The sequence below is a fragment of the Podarcis vaucheri genome, assembly GCF_965113315.1.
Source record: "Podarcis vaucheri genome assembly, chromosome: 2".
Classification (NCBI taxonomy): Eukaryota; Metazoa; Chordata; class Lepidosauria; order Squamata; family Lacertidae; genus Podarcis; species Podarcis vaucheri.
The window spans coordinates 133,818,093-133,839,071 of record NC_138760.1 but is presented as its reverse complement, the minus strand read 5'-3'; the positions used below and the strand labels follow the sequence as shown (position 1 = coordinate 133,839,071).

Here is a 20,979-nt window from a genome sequence, read left to right as displayed (position 1 = left end):
CCGGTAGGTTAATGATATTAACTCTTTCCATGCTCATTTCTGATGCTCAGAAGCAGGTGACCCTTTCCTAGACCTTCCTGATGACATTCTCAGTCTGACGCACAGTATTTACACAGAAACACGGATCAAACACATAAAACCCTTTACATAACTCCCTTTCTAAAATACACTGAGACCATCTTATAACATATCCCCGCTATAACACACAAGTTCTAATTAAATCCTAATATTTACTATACTTAAACATGGAGCACCACAGACCAATAATAATAATAATAATAATAATAATAATAATAATAATAATAATAGTTGTTGTTGTTGTTGCTGCTGTTGTTGTTATTTATACCCTGCCCATCTGGCTGAGTTTCCCCTGAGTTTAATCGAGTGTTAAAAACAATACAGCATTAAATATTAACAACTTCCCTAAACAGAGCTGCCTTCAGATGTCTTTTAAAAATAGGATAGCTGCTAAATTCCTTGACATCTGATGGGAGGGCATTCCACAGGGCAAGTGCCACTACCCAGAAGGTCCTCTGTCTGGTCCTCTGTAACCTCACTTCTCGCAGGGAGGGAACCGCCAGAAGGCCCTCAGCGCTGGATCTCAGTGTCCAGGTTGAACGATGGAGGTGGAGACGCTCCTTCAGGTATACAGGACCGAGGCCATTTAGGGCTTAAAAGGTCAGCACCAACACTTTGAATTGTGCTCAGAAACGTACTCAAATATTCCTTTGCAGCAAGGGAGGCAAATGGAAGCCTTCCCATTGTCTTTGTGCATAAAAATACTGCCTTAAGGAGGGATGAACAGGATGAGCCTGTGACCTGGATTCAGGAACTAAAGTATTTACCATCACAAAAGAATAGCCAGGCTGCCCAGGTAATGCAGTTAGTGACCATTAACAGGTATCCTTGGGGACAGGTTTTCTGCTGTAGACCGCCTCCTGTGATGTATTCCTGCTGTAGACAGTCTCCTTCTGTATGATATTTGGGGGTGGGTGGTCTTGGGTGGGCAATTTCAAAAGACTATATAAGGCCTTGCACACCTCCCTCCTGGTTGTGGTGAGGGGGGGGGACACTGTTGCAATAAAGATCAGGCTACTAGCCGCTTTGCTTCCCATATACTCTGGGTGGCCTGTTATTTTCTCCTACCTACCGTATTTTCGCTCCATAAGGCGCACCCGATCATAAGGCGCACCTAGTTTCTAGAGGGGGAATTCAAGAAAAAAAATATTATTTAAAGGGAGCGCTGAGCAGAGCTCCCCGGTGCCCTGCGGAGGCGTTGCGCCACTAAGGTAGAAGCTAAAACAGCTAGAGGGAGCGCTGCGCAGCACTCTCTCTAGCTGTTCTGGCTTCTGGGGTAACCCGCGAAGCCTCCGCAGGGCAGCAACGAGCCTTCATCCCGGGCTTCCCCCGCCAGCCCTGACAAGCTCTGGGAGTATTCCCCACCTCCCGCAAAAGCTCACAGGAGCTGCGACCCTTTAAGGAGTGTGCGGCTCCTGCGAGCTTTTTTACGAGGTGGGAGAAGGGACTAACGCAGCCAGTCAGTCCCTTCTCTCTCCTCAGGGAAAAGCCCCCAAGAGCTCTTCAAAGGGTGTGTGGCTTCTGCGGGAGGTGGGGGAATTCTGTAAGATTATTTGGGGAAGTTTTTCTAATGAGAAGATATTGTCACAGACACTTGTTTTTGCCATTCTCAAGAGTGTGAATTTTGTCTGCAGAGATAACATGCCTTTTCTTCACAGGAGAAATGTTATAAAATAAACATACAGAGTTGAGGGGAAACCTTAATCCCATTGTTCCTTTGCAGATTTATATATACAGAATCAACCCCTTAAATTCTAAGTTCCAAGAGGTTCAAGGAACAGATGGTTTGCAGTGGAAGAGATCTGCACAAGTAGCTAAGTGTGAAGCCGTAAAAACGAAAGTGCAACCTTGTGAGCAGAATACTCCACACATCTTGGGGTCTTTGTGTAATAACTGTGCAAGTCAGACTTGAGGCAAGCGCTGAAGGCTCTTCAGGGCTGGCAACCTCTTCCCAATCCCATTGGGTTCCAACAACTGCACTAACACTTAACTGTACAGAATAGGCACCTGAATGCAGAAGCCAATCCAAAGGGGTGGCTGGAAGTGGAGGTGGTGAAAGGCGTAAGTTCCGAGTTTTTCATGTGCGCTAAAACTCAGTATGCTTGGCTGTTGTTTTTGATATAAAAAAAATATTTTTACCAACATGCTATAATATTATTGTTTTAGTTAAATAAATCGTTTAAGTTGTTATTAAGGAAATGATTATTTTTCTCCTTCCAATAAATTACAGCAGAACTGTTGTCCAAATATAGACAGTTAACTTATTAAACCTCAGAATGATGTCATAATTATCTGTCTGTGTATTTCTAATAGTGTAACCAAATCAGAAATTTTTGATTTAAATAGAATCATACTGACTAGTGATTTACCATAAATTGTGATTGAAATCAATTTGCTTTATATCAAACCCACCCTGATTGCAATCTACCACAATGTCTAAAATAAGGATGGAACTATACAGAGGCGAACAGGACAATGTCCTGGCAACGGCTACTACTTAGGGATCTAAAACGGATAAATGAAAATATTATCAATCCTCACACACTCAGTTTCATCAGCAGGCAAGCCAAGATGCATCCTAGCAGGACTTTTGGGTTTGCGCTAGGCCAGGGGTGTCAAACTCAAATTCATCGGGGCCGCATCAGCAGTTTGGTCACCCTCAAAGGGCCGGTTGTATCTGTAGGACTATGTGTCCACTCTTTATTATCATAAATTATTGCCACTGCATTCAATTATTACTGTTTTTTGTAATAATGTAATAATGTAAGTAATTCCCGCTTGGATTACTGCAATGTGCTCTACGTGGGGCTACCTTTGAAGGTGACCCGGAAAGTACAACTAATCCAGAATGCGGCAGCTAGACTGGTGACTGGGAGCAGCCGCCGAGACCATATAACACCTGTCCTGAAAGACCTACATTGGCTCCCAGTACGTTTCCGAGCACAATTCAAAGTGTTGGTGCTGACCTTTAAGGCCCTAAACAGCCTCGGCCCAGTATATCTGAAGAAGCGTCTCCACCCCCATCGTTCTACCTGGACACTGAGGTCCAGCTCCGAGGGCCTTCTGGCGGTTCCCTCACTGCGAGAAGCCAAGTTACAGGGAACCAGGCAGAGGGCCTTCTCGGTAGTGGCGCCTTCCCTGTGGAACACCCTCTCACCAGATGTCAAAGAGAAGAACAACTACCAGGCTTTTAGAAGACATCTGAAGGCAGCCCTGTTTAGGGAAGCTTTTAATGTTTGATGTATTTTTATATTCTTTTGGAAGCCGCCCAGAGTGGCTGGGGAAGCCCAGCCAGATGGGCGGGGTATAAAAAAGTTGTTGTTGTTGTTGTTATTTATCCCGTGAGTCCTGTATCTAGCAGTATTTTGCTTTTGTCTTCCCGGTACCCACATGCATCACGCCAATTTTATTCCAGGCAGTAAGTACTGGTACCTTACTCAAGACTCGTTAACGTGCTGTAACTACCAAAGCCTGATTTCCAATACGTGCTTTTGCGTGTGTGGGTGGCATTTTAATCCACATTAGTGACTGACAAGGTGAAACTGGAGCAGGGTAGTGATTCCAAATCACCGCCACATTCAGAATAAAGGCTTGCCATCGACTGGTGTATTTGTCTCATCAGTATTGTAACAATTCGATTCGGACCATTGGTCCATCTAGCCCGGCACTGCCAGGCACTGACTAGCAGCGGCTCTGCAAGGGTTGAGGCAAGAGTCTTTCCCGCGCTAAACAGCCTCTCCCCAGCGAGGGGTTGCTCGCAGAGCAGAAATGGTCACGTTCAGACCAATCCACAAACTCCTTACGTTGTGTTAGCGGCTGATGTGGATCGGTAGCCTGCAAATAGTTTAAACTGCCACTTCTTGAATAGACCCTGCGACAGGCATAACCACTCTATTATGTCGACAAGCAAGGTCGAAGTTCCACTGGGATTTATTTAAGTGTTTGCTCCGGAGGAAGCGGTTTGCGGATCGTGACCCTAATGCAATTCCCAGCTAGTTTCCCCATCCCAATTTAATTATCCTTATGGGATTTTTATGATTACCAGGAGCTTTCCTCGCCTTGCAACTGCCTCTCTGCAAAAAGTGAACACGTGCCTTGGGAGGAACGAGACTTCTTTAGAAACCAGCGCGCTTTTTCGCGTGGTTGCCGCTGGTGCCAATCGGGGAGGCGCGGAGAGAGGAACCTATAACTTGATATCTCTTTCTCCGCAACAACTGCTTTTCGGAGAAAGCTCTGCAGAGCGAGCTGCTAAGCAGGCGTGAATCCGGCGCTCTGATCCCCCAAGCTCGGCTGGCGCCCGAAAAGGAAAAGTCCTCTGTCGCCTCGCCATTGGCTAGCAGGAATGGTCGTGGCTTGCTATTGGGCAGCGTGGAGGGGAGAGCCCTCCTTTAGAAACGTACTATGGCTTGTCTGGCATTTCTCTCTCCGGGGGGGGGGGAGAAAGGGGTGGGACGGCGCGTGCCTCCTTTCCCGCTTTGCTGCTCGGAGCCGGACTCCCGTGCGCTTCGCCTTCTGCGCGCTAAAGCGAAGAGGCGGCACTGCGGCAGCCAGATTTCGTGCGGAGGGAAAGCCCAGCCTTGTTTGCACAACCTCGAGCCAGTCAGTCACGTAAAAGCATCAGCCCGCCCCCCGGGGCCGGCCTCCTTTTCTCTGAATGTGCGGTGCTGCCACCCCCCCCCCGCCCCGGTCTTTCCCTCAATGAATACACACAAACTTTCTCCTTTTTTTAAAAAAAGCGAGAATAAAAAAAAGCGCTGGCGGCCGCCGGCGGCTACACGGGCCGCATGAGGAGGTCTGCCGGGCCGGATTTGGCCCGCGGGCCTTGAGTCTGACACCCGTGCGCTAGGCTATAATTGGTGGTATTCAGGACAATCCAAAGTATGGAGATAAGTCGTAGTGAATGCAGATGATCTGGGAAAGCCAACACCCTCAGCAGGGAAGCTGGGTGATGGGGGGGGTCAGGGGTGCTGGAAGGGGAGGGGTCTCTGTTGAGGCTCCTCCCCTTCCTTTAACCCTTTCATGGACTCCCTCTCTCCGTTTCCCCAGCCAAAAGGGACGCAGCCAGGCGCCCCACGACCCCAGGGATTCCTGGGGACAAACTGGTAAAATCAGCAATGCTACACTGGGTCAGAAATATAGGTCATAATTAGAGCCGAGCGATATATTGGTATATTGTCCAAGACTGGCTTGAAGTTTACATCGTGATAACTGTTTCCTAATACTGAGCTGGCAATATATTACGAATGTGTGCAAGGACTAGGCAACACCTAGTCAATGTGTGCAAGGACTAGGCAACACCTGCTTTTCAACATTGCGATAACTTACCAGCTAAACGCTGTAATGTTAGTAGCAGCTAAACCTCACAATATCACCTGCTAAATATTGCAGGGCTATTAGCAGATAAAGATTGTAATGTTATCATTACCAAACCTCACAATACCACTTGTGGTTTATTACCAGCTAAACCTCACAATATCACCTGCTAAACGTTGCCATGTTATCAGCAGCTAAACATTTAAATCAGCCACAAGGTCTGAAATAAGGGTGGAACTGTGCAGAGGAGAGCAGCACAATGTCCTTGCAATTGCTACTACTTAGGGGTCTAAAACGGATAAATGACAATATTATCAATCATCATCTCAGAGGGACTTTGGGATTTGGGCTTGGCTAGCAAATGGTGGTATTCAGGACAATCCTGTATGGCAATGATGATCTGGGACTGCCAGCAGGGAGACTGGGGAATAAGAGGTGATGGAAGGGGAGGGGTCTCCGTCGAGGCTCCTCCCCCTTCCATTAACCCTTCCCTGGACTCCCTCTCTCCCTTTCCCCAGCCAGGCGACCCCAGGGAGAATGGGGGGCCTCAGCCCCGCCCCCAGCCCTGCTCGGGGTCCTCCTTCCCCTTCCCGCCAAGGCCTCCCGGGGGGGGGGGGCAGGGCAGCTGAGCATCTCTCGGCCCCCCAGGAAAGAGAAAGGGGAGTCTGGCGGTGCTGCTGCTGCTGCCCAGGAGACCTTGCAGGTCTTGGGTCCCCCCTCCCCCCCCGGGTCGGGGCCTGGATCGGGGCCCCTGTCGACGGGCCCCAGGGGGGGTTCTCTTCGTCCTCCTCCCCCCTTATCCCCCCCTCTATTCCCCCCCCTTCTCTCCCTCCCCCTTCACCTCTTGGTCCTCCGCCTCCCTGGCTCCGGATTATTCCGCTCTCCTTGTCTGCAATAGAAAGGGCGGCGGGGGCGGCGGGGGGAGGGGGGGCTCTTCAGCGACGCCCCTCCTCCTCCTTTCCCTGTCTGGCCACTTCCGGCGCGTTTGGCAGCGCCACTTCCGGCTCCTTTCCCGACGCGCGTGTCCCTAGAGCTACGTCCCCAAGAGCAGCCCCTCCCTGTGTCCGGAGGGGAAGGCGACGGGGCGGCGCTGCCTCTGGCCTCCTGTTCTGGGGGCTCCATGGGGACCCGGCCCCCGCCCCCCCCAACTGGGCAAGTGGAGGCCGGGGGAGGGTCTCCTCCTGGGCCTCCTTCTGCATGCCAAGCCCTCCGCCGGGGTCCTTCTGCATGCGGAGCAAGGGCTGCATGGCTGAGCTTCGCCCCCTGACAGCCCAGCCCAGCTCCAAACACCAGCCCCTCTCCCCCCCCCCCGTTGAAAAAACCCCCCCTGGATTGAGAGGGGTTCTTGAGTGTTGCCTTGTCACTCACCTGCAACACCACAAGAGTCCTGGGAAAGGAAGGGGGGGGAGCTGCATTTCTGCAGGCTGACGTCCATCCATCCCTCCAGCTGCCCAGGCCCCAGCACCTCCCCCTAACAGTGAAGGGTCCCAGTCTGGAAACCCCCCCCTTCCTGCTGGAGATGAGGCAGTGAGGGATTCCCTTGCTCTGGAATTCCCTAGCCAGCAGGGAGACTTCAAAAGCCCCCCCCCCAAATGCCTCCCCCTTCCCTCATTTAGGAGGGAGACTTCTCATCTTGTGGTTGGGTCATTTCAAATCCAGTTTTTCTCTCTCTTAATACTGTTGTTGGTTTCCTTGTTTGAATTATTCTGTTCACTAGTGATATTTCATATAGTGTTTGTGAATGCAAAGCAATTCTGGCTCTTATGATCCCTGCAGGGTATTAAGTGTTGTTCTAACCTCCCTATTGCAGGTGGAAAGAGGAATGTGGGGCCTGCTTATAATATCTTAGGGTGGCAGGATCAAGATTTGGGACTGGGACTTTCAGTTTCAGAGCCCCTCTTCACATGAAATTTCTTCCAACTATTGGAGGAAAGTATGTCTGAGGTTTATGACAGAAATATAATTATTACGGGTGAATTTAATGGAGTAGGATCACTGGACTATGACAGAACACTGAGGGAAAGTGTCTCAAAAGAAGGCAAAATACCAAATACTTTTTTGATATGGTTACAACAATGGATCTACTAGATCAGGGGTCAGCAGACTTTTTCAGCAGGGGGCCAGTCCACTGTCCCTCGGACCTTGTTGGGGGCCGGACTATATTTTGGGGGGAAATGAGCGATTTTGACCCGCCCGCAAAGAGGCCTGAAGATGTTTGGCTTTACCTGTCCCAGTTGTCGTCCCAATAGCCCCAGTTGGGCTTCTCCAGCCAGGTGCCAGGGCAGGGTAGGAGGCTGCGTTGGCTGGTGAAGACAGAAGCAGCAGCCCTGGCGGAGCCACGGACGGAGGCAGGGGAACCGGGGCGTTGCTGGAGCTTTTACCCACCACCTGCTGCTGCTTCCCAACCCGCAAGCGGCCGCTGCAACAAATTGCTTGAACGCCATGGGAGGAATGAAGGAGGGAAGGGGTGACGAAGAAAGCGCGTGAGGAAGCGGCACGGAGAAGGGGCACAGAAAAGGAAGGAAGGGCGGACTGAGGGAGAGGGAGGAGCCGCAAGAGGAAAACTCAGCAGCAGCCGGCAGCCAGCGTCACACCCCCTTCCCAGCGCCACCCTTCTGAGGCAGGCAGGCGGGTGAGCAGACTCCCCCAGTTGATGGCACCTGGTGTGGGACAAGATTGCTCGTCCCTGAGGAAAAGAGCGCCGCCGTGTGAGGGAGAGGGAAAGAACGTGCGTGCTGGCAATCCATGCGCTGATTCCTGGACTGTCCGCAGGCCGGATCTAGAAGGCAATTGCGCCTGATCCGGCCCACAGGCCTTTGTTTGCGAACCCAGGTGCTTGGAGATTCAGACCCCCATTAGAACAAGAGTAAACATGTTCTTCTGATTCAAAGGATTCTGTGGGAAGAAGAAACATGATCTGGATATTGAAGGAACTGCCTACAGGATTAAAGACTGTAGAGATCCAGCCAAGAACTATATCAGATCAAAACTCAACATGGATGATAATGAGGGGTGAAAAGAGTATAGATGTATAGATGGAGACTAAATAAGGGTTTATTTGAAAAACACTGAATTACAACATATTCCAATTACGTTAGAGTATCAAAAAATGTTTAAAACATTTGGAAATATAGGGGAGGATGAAACTTTCACTTTTACGAAGGATTTCAACCATAAAGAGAAATGTTTTACCTAAGATACTGTTTTTATTCTAAATGATACCAATAATAAATAATACAAGCTTCTTTAACGAATGGCAAAGAGATATTTCATGATTACTCTGGCAGGGGGAAAACACCAAGAATAAACTATAAAATTTCGATAGATACTAAAAATAGAGGTGGCTTCGCACTGCTAGATTTTCTACTACGAGGCAGCCTCTTTGTGTTGGTTAAAAGAATGGATATCGTTCGACAACACACTATTGCTGGATTCTCAGTGGAATCTCGGTTGTAGAACGCTTCGGAAGTTGAACGTTTGGGGCTTTCAAACGCCAAGAACCCAGAAGTGAATGCTTCCATTTTTGAACACAATTTGTAAATAAAATTATATACAGTGGTGCCTCAGGTTAAGTACTTAATTCGTTCCGGACGTCCGTTCTTAACCTGAAGTACCACTTTAGCTAATGGGGCCTCCTGCTGTTGCTCCGCCGCCGGAGCACGGTTTCTGTTTTCATCCTGAGGCAAAGTTCTTAACCTGAAGCACTATTTCTGGGTTAGCAGAGTCTGTAACCTGAAGCGTATGTAACGCGAGGTACCTGTTATTGGTTTCAGAACTCACAGGGTTAAGGAGTTCTGGTGACGTCTCTTCCCTGAGGCATGGTTAGAAACTCATATGGGAGTGGTTTGACTCAGAGTTTCAGTCTGGTTTCGCTTTTGCGGAGAGAGGACGCAAGATGGGTGAGCTTTCACCAGGTTTGAAGTTACGCTGTTAAACTTCATGATTAAAGGCTAAGAAGATAAGGAACGCCTTTGTGTCTGGATTTATTACCCACATGCTGCATTGCTTCACCGCTGTGTTTACTCTGCTAACGGCAAGAGGCAGAGGCCGGAAGGACTTTTTGTATCGGCACGGGAGCAGAGCTGCGCAAAGGGAAGTGTGCCGGGCTCCATGTTTGTTTTTCTTGGCACTCGTGGCAACTCTTGGCCTCTGCGTTGCCATAGGTTATGGGTGCTTGCCAACGCTTTGAAGCATTGCAGGAACGTCCCACATGTGGGGGAGCCAGCAGGAAGGTTGCTGGGGCCAGCTGGAGCTCTGGAGCTGTGTCTTTGAAGCTGGAAGGAGCTCGCTGGGGAGAAGCAGTCTGCCTGAGCCGATCTGCCGGAGGCCGGAGGAAGCTGTTGCTGTCGTGAGTAAGCTTACCCCGGGGGAGGAGGAGATGGCTCAGTCCCAGGTACATGGCTTTGAGCTTAAGCTGCCATGTCCGAAGTTAACAATCCAAACGTGGCTGGAGTGGAGTTATTTAGCAGAGTTGTCCCTAGTTGGAGCCAAGCTCTGGGAATTGATCAAGCCGATGTCTACGTCAGCTGTTGCATGCCAACGTGAAGCTGAGGAGCGTGTTCTGGCGTTTCTGGCTGACAATGTAAGTGCTGATTTAAGGCCCATAGTTCTGGATGCAAGAAAGCCTCAGGTCACGTGGCAAGCTCTCCAGGAAGTGTGCAAAGCTGGGGGCGGAAGCAAGGGCTGGGAGATGGCTGCATCAGAACAGGAGAGGCAAGAGGGCACTGACCACCTTCGTGAAAGCCGGTGCACAGCTGGGAAAGGCTGTGGGACCCCTGAGGGGGGTGAAGGGACTATCACCACTGCTGCTGTTGCTGCCAGTTTTGCAGAGTCTAAAAGCTGCGTGGGTGATGCAACGTGTCTGCGTGAGGAGCTTGGAGAGAGGCAAGCTGCTGGGGGCCCTTTACCCACCACTGGGGGTGCAGGAAAGCGTCCTGGGAGCCCTGGGAGCAGTGGGGGGGGGGCGGTGAGCAGTGAAAGCACAGACAAGCCTCTTTTTCCAAAGGCTGCCAAGAGTTGTTTGCGTCGAAAGTCGAAGCCTGGGAAACAGGCAACAGCTAGATGCTTCAAGGTCAGCCATCTGCTGCAGAGGGAGATAACGGCTGCAGAGTTGTCTGGGAGCTCTGAGATAAGTCCAGTCTTCGGAGCAACGCAGGATGTTGCGGTTTCGGACGCTGCCAAGGACAGGAGGTGCAGCGGGACGTTTGTTGGCATGGCAACGCTACAGAACAATGCCAACAGGGACACAGATGTGAAGTGGGTGTTGGATTCGGGAGCCAGTCATCACCTTATAGCGCCATCTGCTGGGGAGCTGCGGAATTGCAGGGCTGTTTTAACTGGAACTGCTGTGACATTAGCTGACAGAACAAAACGGAATGTTTCTAGTGCCGCAAATGTTTATGTTTCTGTTTTGCAGGCGGAGGTGGAGTGTTTCATTGTACCAGGGATGAAGTGTTGCCTGTTATCGATACCTGCTTTGGCGAAGCAGGGATACAAAAATTGTTTTGAAAATGATACCTGTTCCATTTTCAGAGGGGGGAGACAACTTGTCAACGTGGCATGCAAGAACAATCTCTTTGTTCTGGAAACTCCTCTGGAGGGTGGGGGGAATGCAGGAAAAGCAAAGGCGCAGTGTGCTAGTGTTCCCAGCCATGATTCATGTGTTCATATATGGCACAAGAGAATGTCTCATGCTTGTCTGGAAGATGTTAAGAGGTTGCCCGGATGCACCAAAGGTTGTAAAATCACACCATATGAGGGATCCCTAATGTGCAGGGCATGCAGCAAGGTTCAAAGGTGCAGGTTTCCCGGGGTAAAGAGGGTAACCACAAAACCTTTTGAGTTGGTTCACACAGACCTTACAGGACCCATGAAGTGTGAGAGTCTGGGTGGGGCCAGGTTTTTGCTAACGATGGCAGATGATTTTTCTCAGAATTTATGGTGTTTCTCTCTCAGGTCACAGAGGGAGGCAATGCAACTGATCCAGGATTGGGTTGCGGAGGTGGAACTAAGGTTCTCCACCAAGGTGCAAGAGTTCAGGAGCGACCGTGGGTCACAGTTCACTGGGTCTGCTCTGAAGGAGTTCTTCAAGGAAAAGGGAATTCGTCACCAGGTGACGGGTGCAAAGTCTCCTCAAGAGAGAGGCGTGGCAGAGCACAGGAGTGAAGCACTGGCTGAAGCTGTCAGGGTTTTACTGTGTGACTCTGGGCTGCCTCAGAGCTTTTGGAGTGAGGCTTGGAAATTTGCCAGCTTTGTTTTTAACAGGTCCTACAATCATGATGTAGGTGACACACCGTATTTTCTGTTGCACAAGAGGAAGCCACAGGTGCATTTCTTTCGTTCGTTTGGTTCGAAGGCTTCAGTGCCGATACCAACAGCGCAACGGAAGGAGGGTGGTCCTAGGTGCCAGGACATGATCTTCTGTGGGTATGATCCTGCAACAAATGGGTGGAAGTTTGCATACCCAGAGGGTGATCAGACCAAGCTGCTGGTCAGCAAGCATGCTGAGTTCTTTGAGCAGGGAGGTTGGTCACGGCCTAGGGATGGTTCTGATTTTCTCTCAGAATGCTTGTCCGATTCTGAGGGGGAGGAAAGGGAAGAAGAAAGGGAGGCGGAGCCTGTTGCTGAAGACCAGGTTGCTGATGATGGTCAAGCACAGGGGTGGGTTTCTCCACAGGTTAAGAGGGAACCCAAGAGCGAGCCTTCATCTCCTGTTAGCCAAGTGCAGGAGGCCCGAAGACGCAGCAAGTCAGAGGGGGAGTCTGAGCTTGCTGGAGACACACTTGCTGATCCCAGTGGGTCAGGAGGAGCGCCCGAGGTTGTGCTCCGGCAGTCAACTCGGACCACAAAGGGGATTCCACCTGAGAGGTTTCAGGTCACCAGTGCGTGGGTTGGTTTCGCACAGTGTGATTCTGGGTGTGTGGAAGGGATTCAACAATTGCCTGGGATAGATGCCAGTGGGAGGCAAAAGGCAATGGGAGGTGAGTTGAACTCAAAGAGGTCTGTAAATAGGAGTTCACAGTTTCCCTCAGGATTCGAGACGAGAGGGGGTGTTATTGGTTTCAGAACTCACAGGGTTAAGGAGTTCTGGTGACGTCTCTTCCCTGAGGCGTGGTTAGAAACTCTTATGGGAGTGGTTTGACTCTGAGAGTTTCAGTCTGGTTTCGCTTTTGCGGAGAGAGGACGCAAGATGGGGGAGCTTTCACCAGGTTTGAAGTTACGCTGTTAAACTTCATGATTAAAGGGTAAGAAGATAAGGAACGCCTTTGTGTCTGGATTTATTACCCACATGCTGCATTGCTTCGCCGCTGTGTTTACTCTGCTAACGGCAAGAGGCAGAGGCCGGAAGGACTTTTTGTATCGGCACGGGAGCAGAGCTGCGCAAAGGGAAGTGTGCCGGGCTCCATGTTTGTTTTTCTTGGCACTCGTGGCAACTCTTGGCCTCTGCGTTGCCATAGTACCACTGTATTAATAGAATTATCTATATATAAAGCAATTGAAACACTTCCCACACTCCTTCCATTCAAACCATTTAAGATTTTTGAGTTTGTGGATTGTAGGGTTTCAACTCTTAAAGCTTTTTCTCCTTGCGAGTACATTGATGGTTTCTAAGAACATCAGGACTGAAGCTCTATGTACGCTCCATATACGTAAGTGGTTTTCCCTTTTTGAGTTCGCTGTTTGCTAAGGTTTCGGCTTTTATTGACGCTCTTTCCACACTCCATACATTTATTTGCGAGTCCCCGAGTGAGTCTGTTGATGTCGTCTAAGTTTCCTGTGTGTGAAATTAGGGTTCCACTCTGAAAGAAACTCTTTCAACTCTCCATACATTTAAATGGTTTGTCCCGTGTGAGTCCGTTGATGTCGTCTAACATTTCCAACATTGGTGAAGCCCTTTCCACACTCCTTACATTTAAATGGTTTCTCCCCTGTGTGAGTTTGATGATGGATACTAAGTGCTGTACCATCAATAAAGCTCTTTCCACATTCCATGCATTTAAATGGTTTCTCCCCTGTGTGGGTCCGTTGATGTCTTCTAACATTTCCAACATTGGTGAAGCCCTTTCCACACTCCTTACATTTAAATGATTTCTCCCCTGTGTGAGTTTGATGATGGATACTAAGTGCTGTACCATCAATAAAGCTCTTTCCACATTCCATGCATTTAAATGGTTTCTCCACTGTGTGAGTCCATTGATGTTTTCTAAGTGTTCCACTGCGATTGAAACTCTTTCCACACTCCTTACATTTAAATGGTTTCTCCCCAGTGTGAGTTCGAAGATGGGTTCTCAGGTCTCTCCTCTCAATAAAACTCTTTCCACATTCCATGCATTTTAATGGTTTTTCCCCTGAGTGAGTCCATTGATGTCTTCTTACTGCTCCATTAGAAGTGAAGCTCTTTCCACATTCCATACATTCAAATGGTTTTTCCCCTGTGTGAGTCCGTTGATGGATTCTAAGTGCTGTACCATCAATAAAGCTCTTTCCACATTCCACACATTCAAATGGTTTCTCCCCTGTGTGAGTCCGTTGATGTTTTCTTAATGTTCCACTATCGGTAAAGCTCTTTCCACACTCCATACATTCATAAGGTTTTTCCCCTGTGTGGGTTCGTTGATGGTTTCTAAGGTGTCCAGTCTGACTGAATCTCTTTCCACACTCCTTACATTTATATGGTTTTTCCCCTGTGTGAGTTCGATGATGGTTTCTAAGTGTTCTACTAACAGTGAAGCTCTTATCACACAGCATACATTCAAATGGTTTTTCTCCAGTGTGAGTTTTATGATGAATATTCAGTCCTCTCTTTGTACTGAAACTCTTTCCACACTCCAAACATTTAAATGGTTTCTCCCCTGTGTGAATCCGTTGATGGATTCTAAGGTTTCTACTCTGACTGAAGCTCTTTACACATTCCATGCATTTGAATGGTTTCTCTCCTGTGTGAGTCCGTTGATGTTTTCTAAATGTTCCACTATCGGTGAAGCTCTTTCCACACTCCATACATTTATAAGGTTTTTCCCCTGTGTGGGTTCGTTGATGGTTTCTAAGGTGTCCAATCTGACTGAAGCTCTTTCCACACTCCTTACATTTATATGGTTTCTCCCCCGTGTGCGTGTGTTTATGTATACGAAGGTTTGAACTCCAACCAAAGCTTTTTCCACACTCCAAACATTTAAATGGTTTCTCTCCTGTGTGAGTCCGTTGATGTTTTCCAAGTGTTCCACTGTCAGTGAAACTCGTCCCACACTCCATACTTTCAAATTGTTTCTCCTCTCTCTTTTCACATTCCATGAATTTATATGGTTTCTTTGTTATTCCCATTGGACATGGCCCTCCAGAATTTTGACTGCCTTCTCCATTGTCTTCTTTCAACAGGGAGGAGCGAGGGAAAAGGAAACCTAGGAAGAGAACAAAGGAATAATACACACATCAATTAGCACCTGCTCTTATTTTGACGTCTCGTACATTCTTTCCTGCCCTCCATATGTTCCAAGTTTTTAGGAAAGACAGATGAAATAATGTTAAATAATGGTAATGCATCACCAGCCTTTCCTAACCCTTAATTAAGCATTAATGAAGCAGCATTATCCTAGAATACGGTTGAACTGTGGGGTTTACGTTTTATAAAAAGTGGTTTCTCACAGGAACGGGAGCTGCTCTATGTTCCATGAACCTGGCCAATATTAATCAGGATCCTAAATTCATCATGAAGTTCTTCAACCGCTGCACTATAATCCTCCACCCCTTGGGCCACATTTTGTCCCCTTCGACCTCTAGATGTTTATTAATCACCTGCACAGTTCTTTTGGCCTCAGGAGGTCCATACTGACCATTTTGGGAGACCCATATATAAGTCTAGTGACAAGGCTTGGTGCTTGTGGTCGGTTGAAGGAGTGCTCAGTTGGAGAATGTTCTTGGGGTTGGACCTCCATCTCTCAGCCTTGCATTCTTGAATGGAGAGAGCTGGAGATGCAGAAGGAAAGCAGCTGGAACCTGACCGCTGGGAAGGCCAAATTGAGCCACCCACCCCAATTATGATTTATAATAATTATATGCCACCAGGTCTCGCACCTGTTGGGAAAAAGCAGCAAGGCAAAAGCCAGCTCCAGATGGCTGGAATACAAAACAGGATGTTGTGTTTTGCAGATGTACTGTTGGAGAAAAGGAGGAGCCTATTCTCTGTACTGAGCACCGGATGTTAGCTCAGAGTGTCATATAACCTGTGCTGGAAGTACAGGGGAGAGTTGTGACTCTTCTGATGGAATCTGAAGGGTGCAGTCATGTTTTCTATGTACTGCTGAGTGACAGGAATAAAACATGTAAAAAGGACTCCTGTCTGTCTCATTTCCCCTCCCTGGGGGAATGCAGGGAGGGAGAGAGAAGATCAGAGAAGCAGAGGGTGTGTTCTTTCTCACGACTAATGAGAAGAATCGCCGGGTTTGTTTACCTAGCCTGCCGGCGGTTGCAGACGGAAGGTAAACACAGTATCTCGCTCAATTGCCTCGGGGGAGGCCAGGTACCTCTGACTGTGAGCGAAGATACTAACATATGGCAGCCTTCGGATGGTTGCGATTCATCGGACATCTGCATGAGAGGCTGGTGGATTGTCCTCCTCTGCTCCAAGGGAGAAGGCAAGCGTCTGAGAAAAGCCAGAGGCTCAACAGACGGCTGGTGGAAAGAGGAAGGTGTTTTCCAAAGCAACGGAGCTCAAGGTATGCTGCATTTCGGGCTAAAAGTGTGAACGCAGGTTGATAAATTCCCTGGTTCACGGGAGCTGCGTTCTGGAAAAACAAAAGCTCCGGAAGGAAAGGCCTGCAGCTCAGAGGCTGAAGCCTGCATTCCACAAATTCCTGTGGTTAAGATAAGAAGTCCTGAATGCACTCTTGCTAGTTAACGGTCGTGGAAAGTTACTGGCAAAAGGGGCTGGATTGTGAGGCTGGGCAAAAGTGAAACAAAGCCACGGAGTGTTTTGACTACAAGTTTACGAGATCTTAGAGGGACTTTCCATAGCAGCCAGAGTTTAGCTGCCAGGTGCCAAAGAGCGTAAACAACTTGCAGTTTGCCTGCCAGAAAGAAAAAAACAACTGTTGGATTTTACAGCTTGCTTGAGAGTGTGAGCCAGAGGCTTGGCTTCAAGATGGATGCCAATAAGGGAGCTCTGCCTTACCCACCTCCCTTAACCAATGACAATTATTCATCTTGGTCTGTTAAGATGAAGGCCCTGCTGCAGAATCAGAGGCTTTTTGATGTAATTGAAAACCCCATCCCTGCAGCACCAACCAGAGGTTGGGAATCACAGAACGTGAGGGCCAGGACTGCTATAATTCTGTGTGTCTCAGATCAGCAGCTTGTGCATATCCAGCATTTAGAAAATGCGAAAGAGGTTTGGGACACGCTGCGTACAACGCATCAGAGAGATGCTGGTTCTTCAGCGTTGCTGTATTTTGAGAAGTTGACCAATCTGAGACTTGTGCCTGGTGGAGATGTTCAAGCGCACCTGACAGAGATGAAGTTTCTGCGTCAACAGATGGTGGAACGCAATTTCTGTCTTCAGGAGGAAGTGTTTTGCTTCATGATGATAAACAGCCTTAATCGCACCTACAAGGTTGTTGCCAGTCAGCTTGGTTCCCTACCGCCCGCGCACCTAACCGCGGAGAGAGTGTGTGCTGTGGTCCTGAACGAACACGACAGACTTGCTGCACTGGAAGTGAAGGACAGGGGGAGGGCAGAACAGAGTTCTAATCTCCCCACTGCTGAATCTACTGGAGAGCATGGTGTAGCATTGAGTGCTGTCCGATGCTACAATTGTGGACAGACTGGGCATCTACAGCGAAACTGTAGAAAGCCGCGCCAGTCAAGAGGAGCGAAGAGCAGCTCTACGAAGCCTGAGGCGTCAAGCAAAAGCCGTACCAAGTGCCAGGTGAAACCTGCAAAGGCTATGATGGCGAAAGGAACCACGCCAGATGTTGGGAACGCCTTCATAATCGACACTGGATGTACAAAACATTTATGCCCACACAAACAACTGTTTTCGACGTTGAAGAAGCAAAGCTTCACTAATAATAATAATAATAATAATAATAATAAATTTTATTTATATCCCGCCCTCCCCAGCCGAAGCTGGGCTCAGGGCGGCTAACAACAATCAAAATAGTTCAACATTCTAAAACATTCATTATAAAATTAATTAAATTTATAATTTAAAATAAAATTAATTATTTATACCCCGCCCATCTGGCGGTTCCCTCATTGCGAGAAGCAAAGCTACAGGGAACCAGGCAGAGGGCCTTCTCGGTAGTGGCGCCCGCCCTGTGGAACACCCTTCCAGCAGATGTCAAGGCGATAAACAACTACCTGACATTCAGGAGACATCTTAAGGCAGCCCTGTTCAGGGAAGTTTTTAACGTGTGATATTTTATTGTATTTTTGGTTTTTATGGAAGCCGCCCAGAGTGGCTGGGGAGGCCCAGCCAGATGGGCGGGGTATAAATAATAAATTATTATTATTATTATTATTATTATTATTAAATCAAATTAAAATCAAATTAATGGCAACCATCAAGCAAAATTTTGTGCAGATTGCCAGAGGAGGGGGTCAGGCTGCGCCCTGACAAAAGGCCTGGTGGAACAGCTCTGTCTTGCAGGCCCTGCGGAAGGATGTCAGGTCCTGCAGGGCCCTAGTCTCTTGTGACAGAGCGTTCCACCAGATTGGAGCCGCGGCCGAGAAGGCCCTGGCTCTAGTTGAGGCCAGCCTAACCTCTCTGAGGCCTGGGATCTTTAGGGTGTTTTTATTTGCAGATCGTAAATTTCTCTGTGGGACATACCAGGAGAGGCGGTCCCGTAGGTACGAGGGCACTGTGAAACAGGCCAACGGTTAAGAGTTGGAAGCGACTGGAATTGGGACTGTGTATCTTGAGAGTCTGAACTTGACTATAAGCAATGTTTATCTGGTTCCAGAACTGAGATTTAATCTGCTGAGTGTGTCGCAGATTGCAAAGAAAGGACTGAAACTGTCCTATGATGCTAAAAGCTGCAAGATCTACAAAGATGGAGAACTGTTTCTTACTGCCAGAGAGAAAGATGGACTTTATTTATTGACTTTTGATCAAAGTGATTACATGAAATGTAATTCTTCTGATTCTAACGAAATCTCTCTTGCAGGTGTGGCCAAAGGCACCAGGAAGGTGACGAAGAAGGTCGACAGAGCATTTCAGCGGGTGTATGCTGATGTGATTGGTCCTCTAGAACCATCTAGGGGCAGTGCAAAATATTACCTTTTGTGTGTGGATTGTTTCACTAATTATTCTTGGGTTTATTTGATGGAGAAACCGCAAGAAACTTTAGAAAAGTTTCAGGAGTTTTGTGACAAGGTTAAAAATATGCATGATGCTAACATTGATTGTCTTTTCATAGATGAGAAGCAAATTTTTCTGTTACAGAAGTTTCAGAAGTTCCTGGATGGAAGAGGAATAGACCACAAAGTTGCTGTTTCAACCGAAGCGTGGAACAGGGGGGTCTGTGTTAGAGTGAACAAAGAATTGCAAAAGGGGATGCATGCGCAATTGCTGAGTTCACATTTGCCACATGAATATTGGGCCGAATCGCTAGCGTCCTATGTTCACGTGTGGGTGAGAAAGGTCTCAACAGAGTTGGGGTGTTCTCCTTTTGAGAAGCTGTTCCACAGAAAACCTTCTGTTGCCTATTTCAAGGTTTTCGGGTCTCATGTGAGAACAGAAGCTCCAGGTGGAGTAAAGAATGCCAGAGGCATTTTTGTGGGATATGAAAAGGGTCTCTACAGAGTAATTTTGTCTGAATCTGGTCAGGTGATTCTCACAAAGTTTCTAGAGAGTGCTCCAGAGCAAGAGCGGGTTGTAGAACAAACATTTCCCACAGGTGACAATTCAGTTGATGATGATGGTGATTTTTCTGATGTCACAGATTACAGTGGTTCTGAAGATGACACTGATAGCTCAGAGAGTTCAGTTGTAACAGTCATCGAGAGAAAATCTCACACAATGGATAGACCTTCACAGGTGAAGGAAGAACCACTGTTAGCCATTGCTACTGGTTCTCAACAAAGTCCAGAGGATGAACCAGTGAGCACAGAGGATCAGAACCTCATATGCAGGTCTGAGAGAGTCACAAAGGGTGTACCACCAAAGAGGTACTCAAAAGAGTTTGCTAACTTAGCTGTTGCATGTGTTGCTATTGTTAACAACTCCAAACAGATTGAAGCAGTGTCTAAGTCAGAGACAAAGACACAACAGAGAGTAGCTAGCCAAGGTAATGCAGAAGCACTCATTCCTTGGAAGCCAGACAACCAGAGAGGTACACTGGTGGAACTAATGGTGGGGAGTTCCAAGGGTGGAACTGAAACAACAGGGGACTGTTATATGTATAACAACTGTTTGTTCTCTTCTCTGGATCATGTTTTGCCAATTGATGCTTTTGGGGGAGGATGTTGGGAAAAAGCACCAAGGCAAAAGCCAGCTCCAGATGGCTGGAATGCAAAACAGGATGTTGTGGTTTGCAGATGTGCTGTTGGAGAAAAGGAGGAGTCTATTCTCTGTACTGAGCACCAGATGTTAGCTCAGAGTGTCATATGACCTGTACTGGAAGTACAGGGGAGGAGTTGTGTCTCTTCTGATGGAGACTGAAGGGAGCAGTTGCATTTCTATGTACTGCTGAGTGACAGGAATAAAACATGTAAAAAGGACTCCTGTCTGTCTCATTTCCCCTCCCTGGGGGAATGCAGGGAGAGAGAGAGAAGATCAGAGAAGCAGAGGGTGTGTTCTTTCTCACGACTAATGAGAAGAATCGCTGGGTTTGTTTACCTAGCCTGCTGGCGCAACGGAAGGTAAACACAGTATCTCGCTCAATTGCCTCGGGGGAGGCCAGGTACCTCTGACTGTGAGCAAAGATACTAACAGCACCTGCCTCCTGACACTGGCTTATCTTAGCGGAGATTCCCTGTCCAGGCCTCTCTCACTGTTATTCCTCCTTTTCCCTGGGTGGCCAAGGGCTTCTGGATATTCTAGCTCTGCTCCAACTGGGATTTATTTATTAAATTGTTATACCTCTTTTCATTTGAAGATCACAAGATAAAAATATGTGTTACACTGAAAAAGGTGAGTATTAAAGGTGAATAACACTGAGTGTGGAAAAGAATAGAAAGAAGATGAAACCAGTGGTGTGTCCACCTGAATGTAATATAATAGTAATAATAATAATAATAACAACAACAATAACAATAATAACAACAAGAATGTGTAAAGAAGAAATCAATCTTCAAATCAGTTTCATATTCCCTGGCTGTATTTCTCAGCCACGACTGTAACTCAGAATCTTAGCTACACTTTTTTCTAGAATACAGTGGTACCCCGCAAGACGAATGCCTCGGAAGATGAAAAACTCGCTAGACGAAGGAGTTTTTCATTTCTTAGCCGCTTCGCAAGACGCATTTCCCTATGGGCTTGCTTCGCAAAATGAAGCTTGCCCCGCAAGCTCCGGGGATAGCGGGGAAGTGCAGCGCGTCTTCCCCGCTGTCCCCGGACCTCTTTTGAAACAAGGGGCGGCGGGGAGAAGATCG

At 48.0% G+C, this 20,979-nt stretch overlaps 2 protein-coding genes across 2 annotated transcripts in view; both read right to left on the bottom strand.

The window, feature by feature from the left end:
- The window catches only part of LOC309525815 (uncharacterized protein), a 42,252-nt gene that overhangs the window by 9,048 nt on the left and 12,225 nt on the right, over positions 1-20,979 (bottom strand). The gene's annotated exons all lie outside the window — the stretch shown is intronic.
- LOC309525803 (uncharacterized protein) overlaps positions 8,220-20,979 on the bottom strand; it is a 66,493-nt gene continuing 53,733 nt past the window's right edge. The window contains exons 2-3 of the mRNA XM_082211387.1: positions 12,852-14,789; positions 8,220-9,148 (exon numbers count right to left, since the gene is read on the bottom strand). Of these exons, the coding sequence (XP_082067513.1) occupies positions 13,222-14,712 (1,491 nt within the window). The 5' untranslated portion in view covers positions 14,713-14,789 and the 3' untranslated portion in view covers positions 8,220-9,148; positions 12,852-13,221. The remainder of the gene's footprint in view (positions 9,149-12,851; positions 14,790-20,979) is intronic.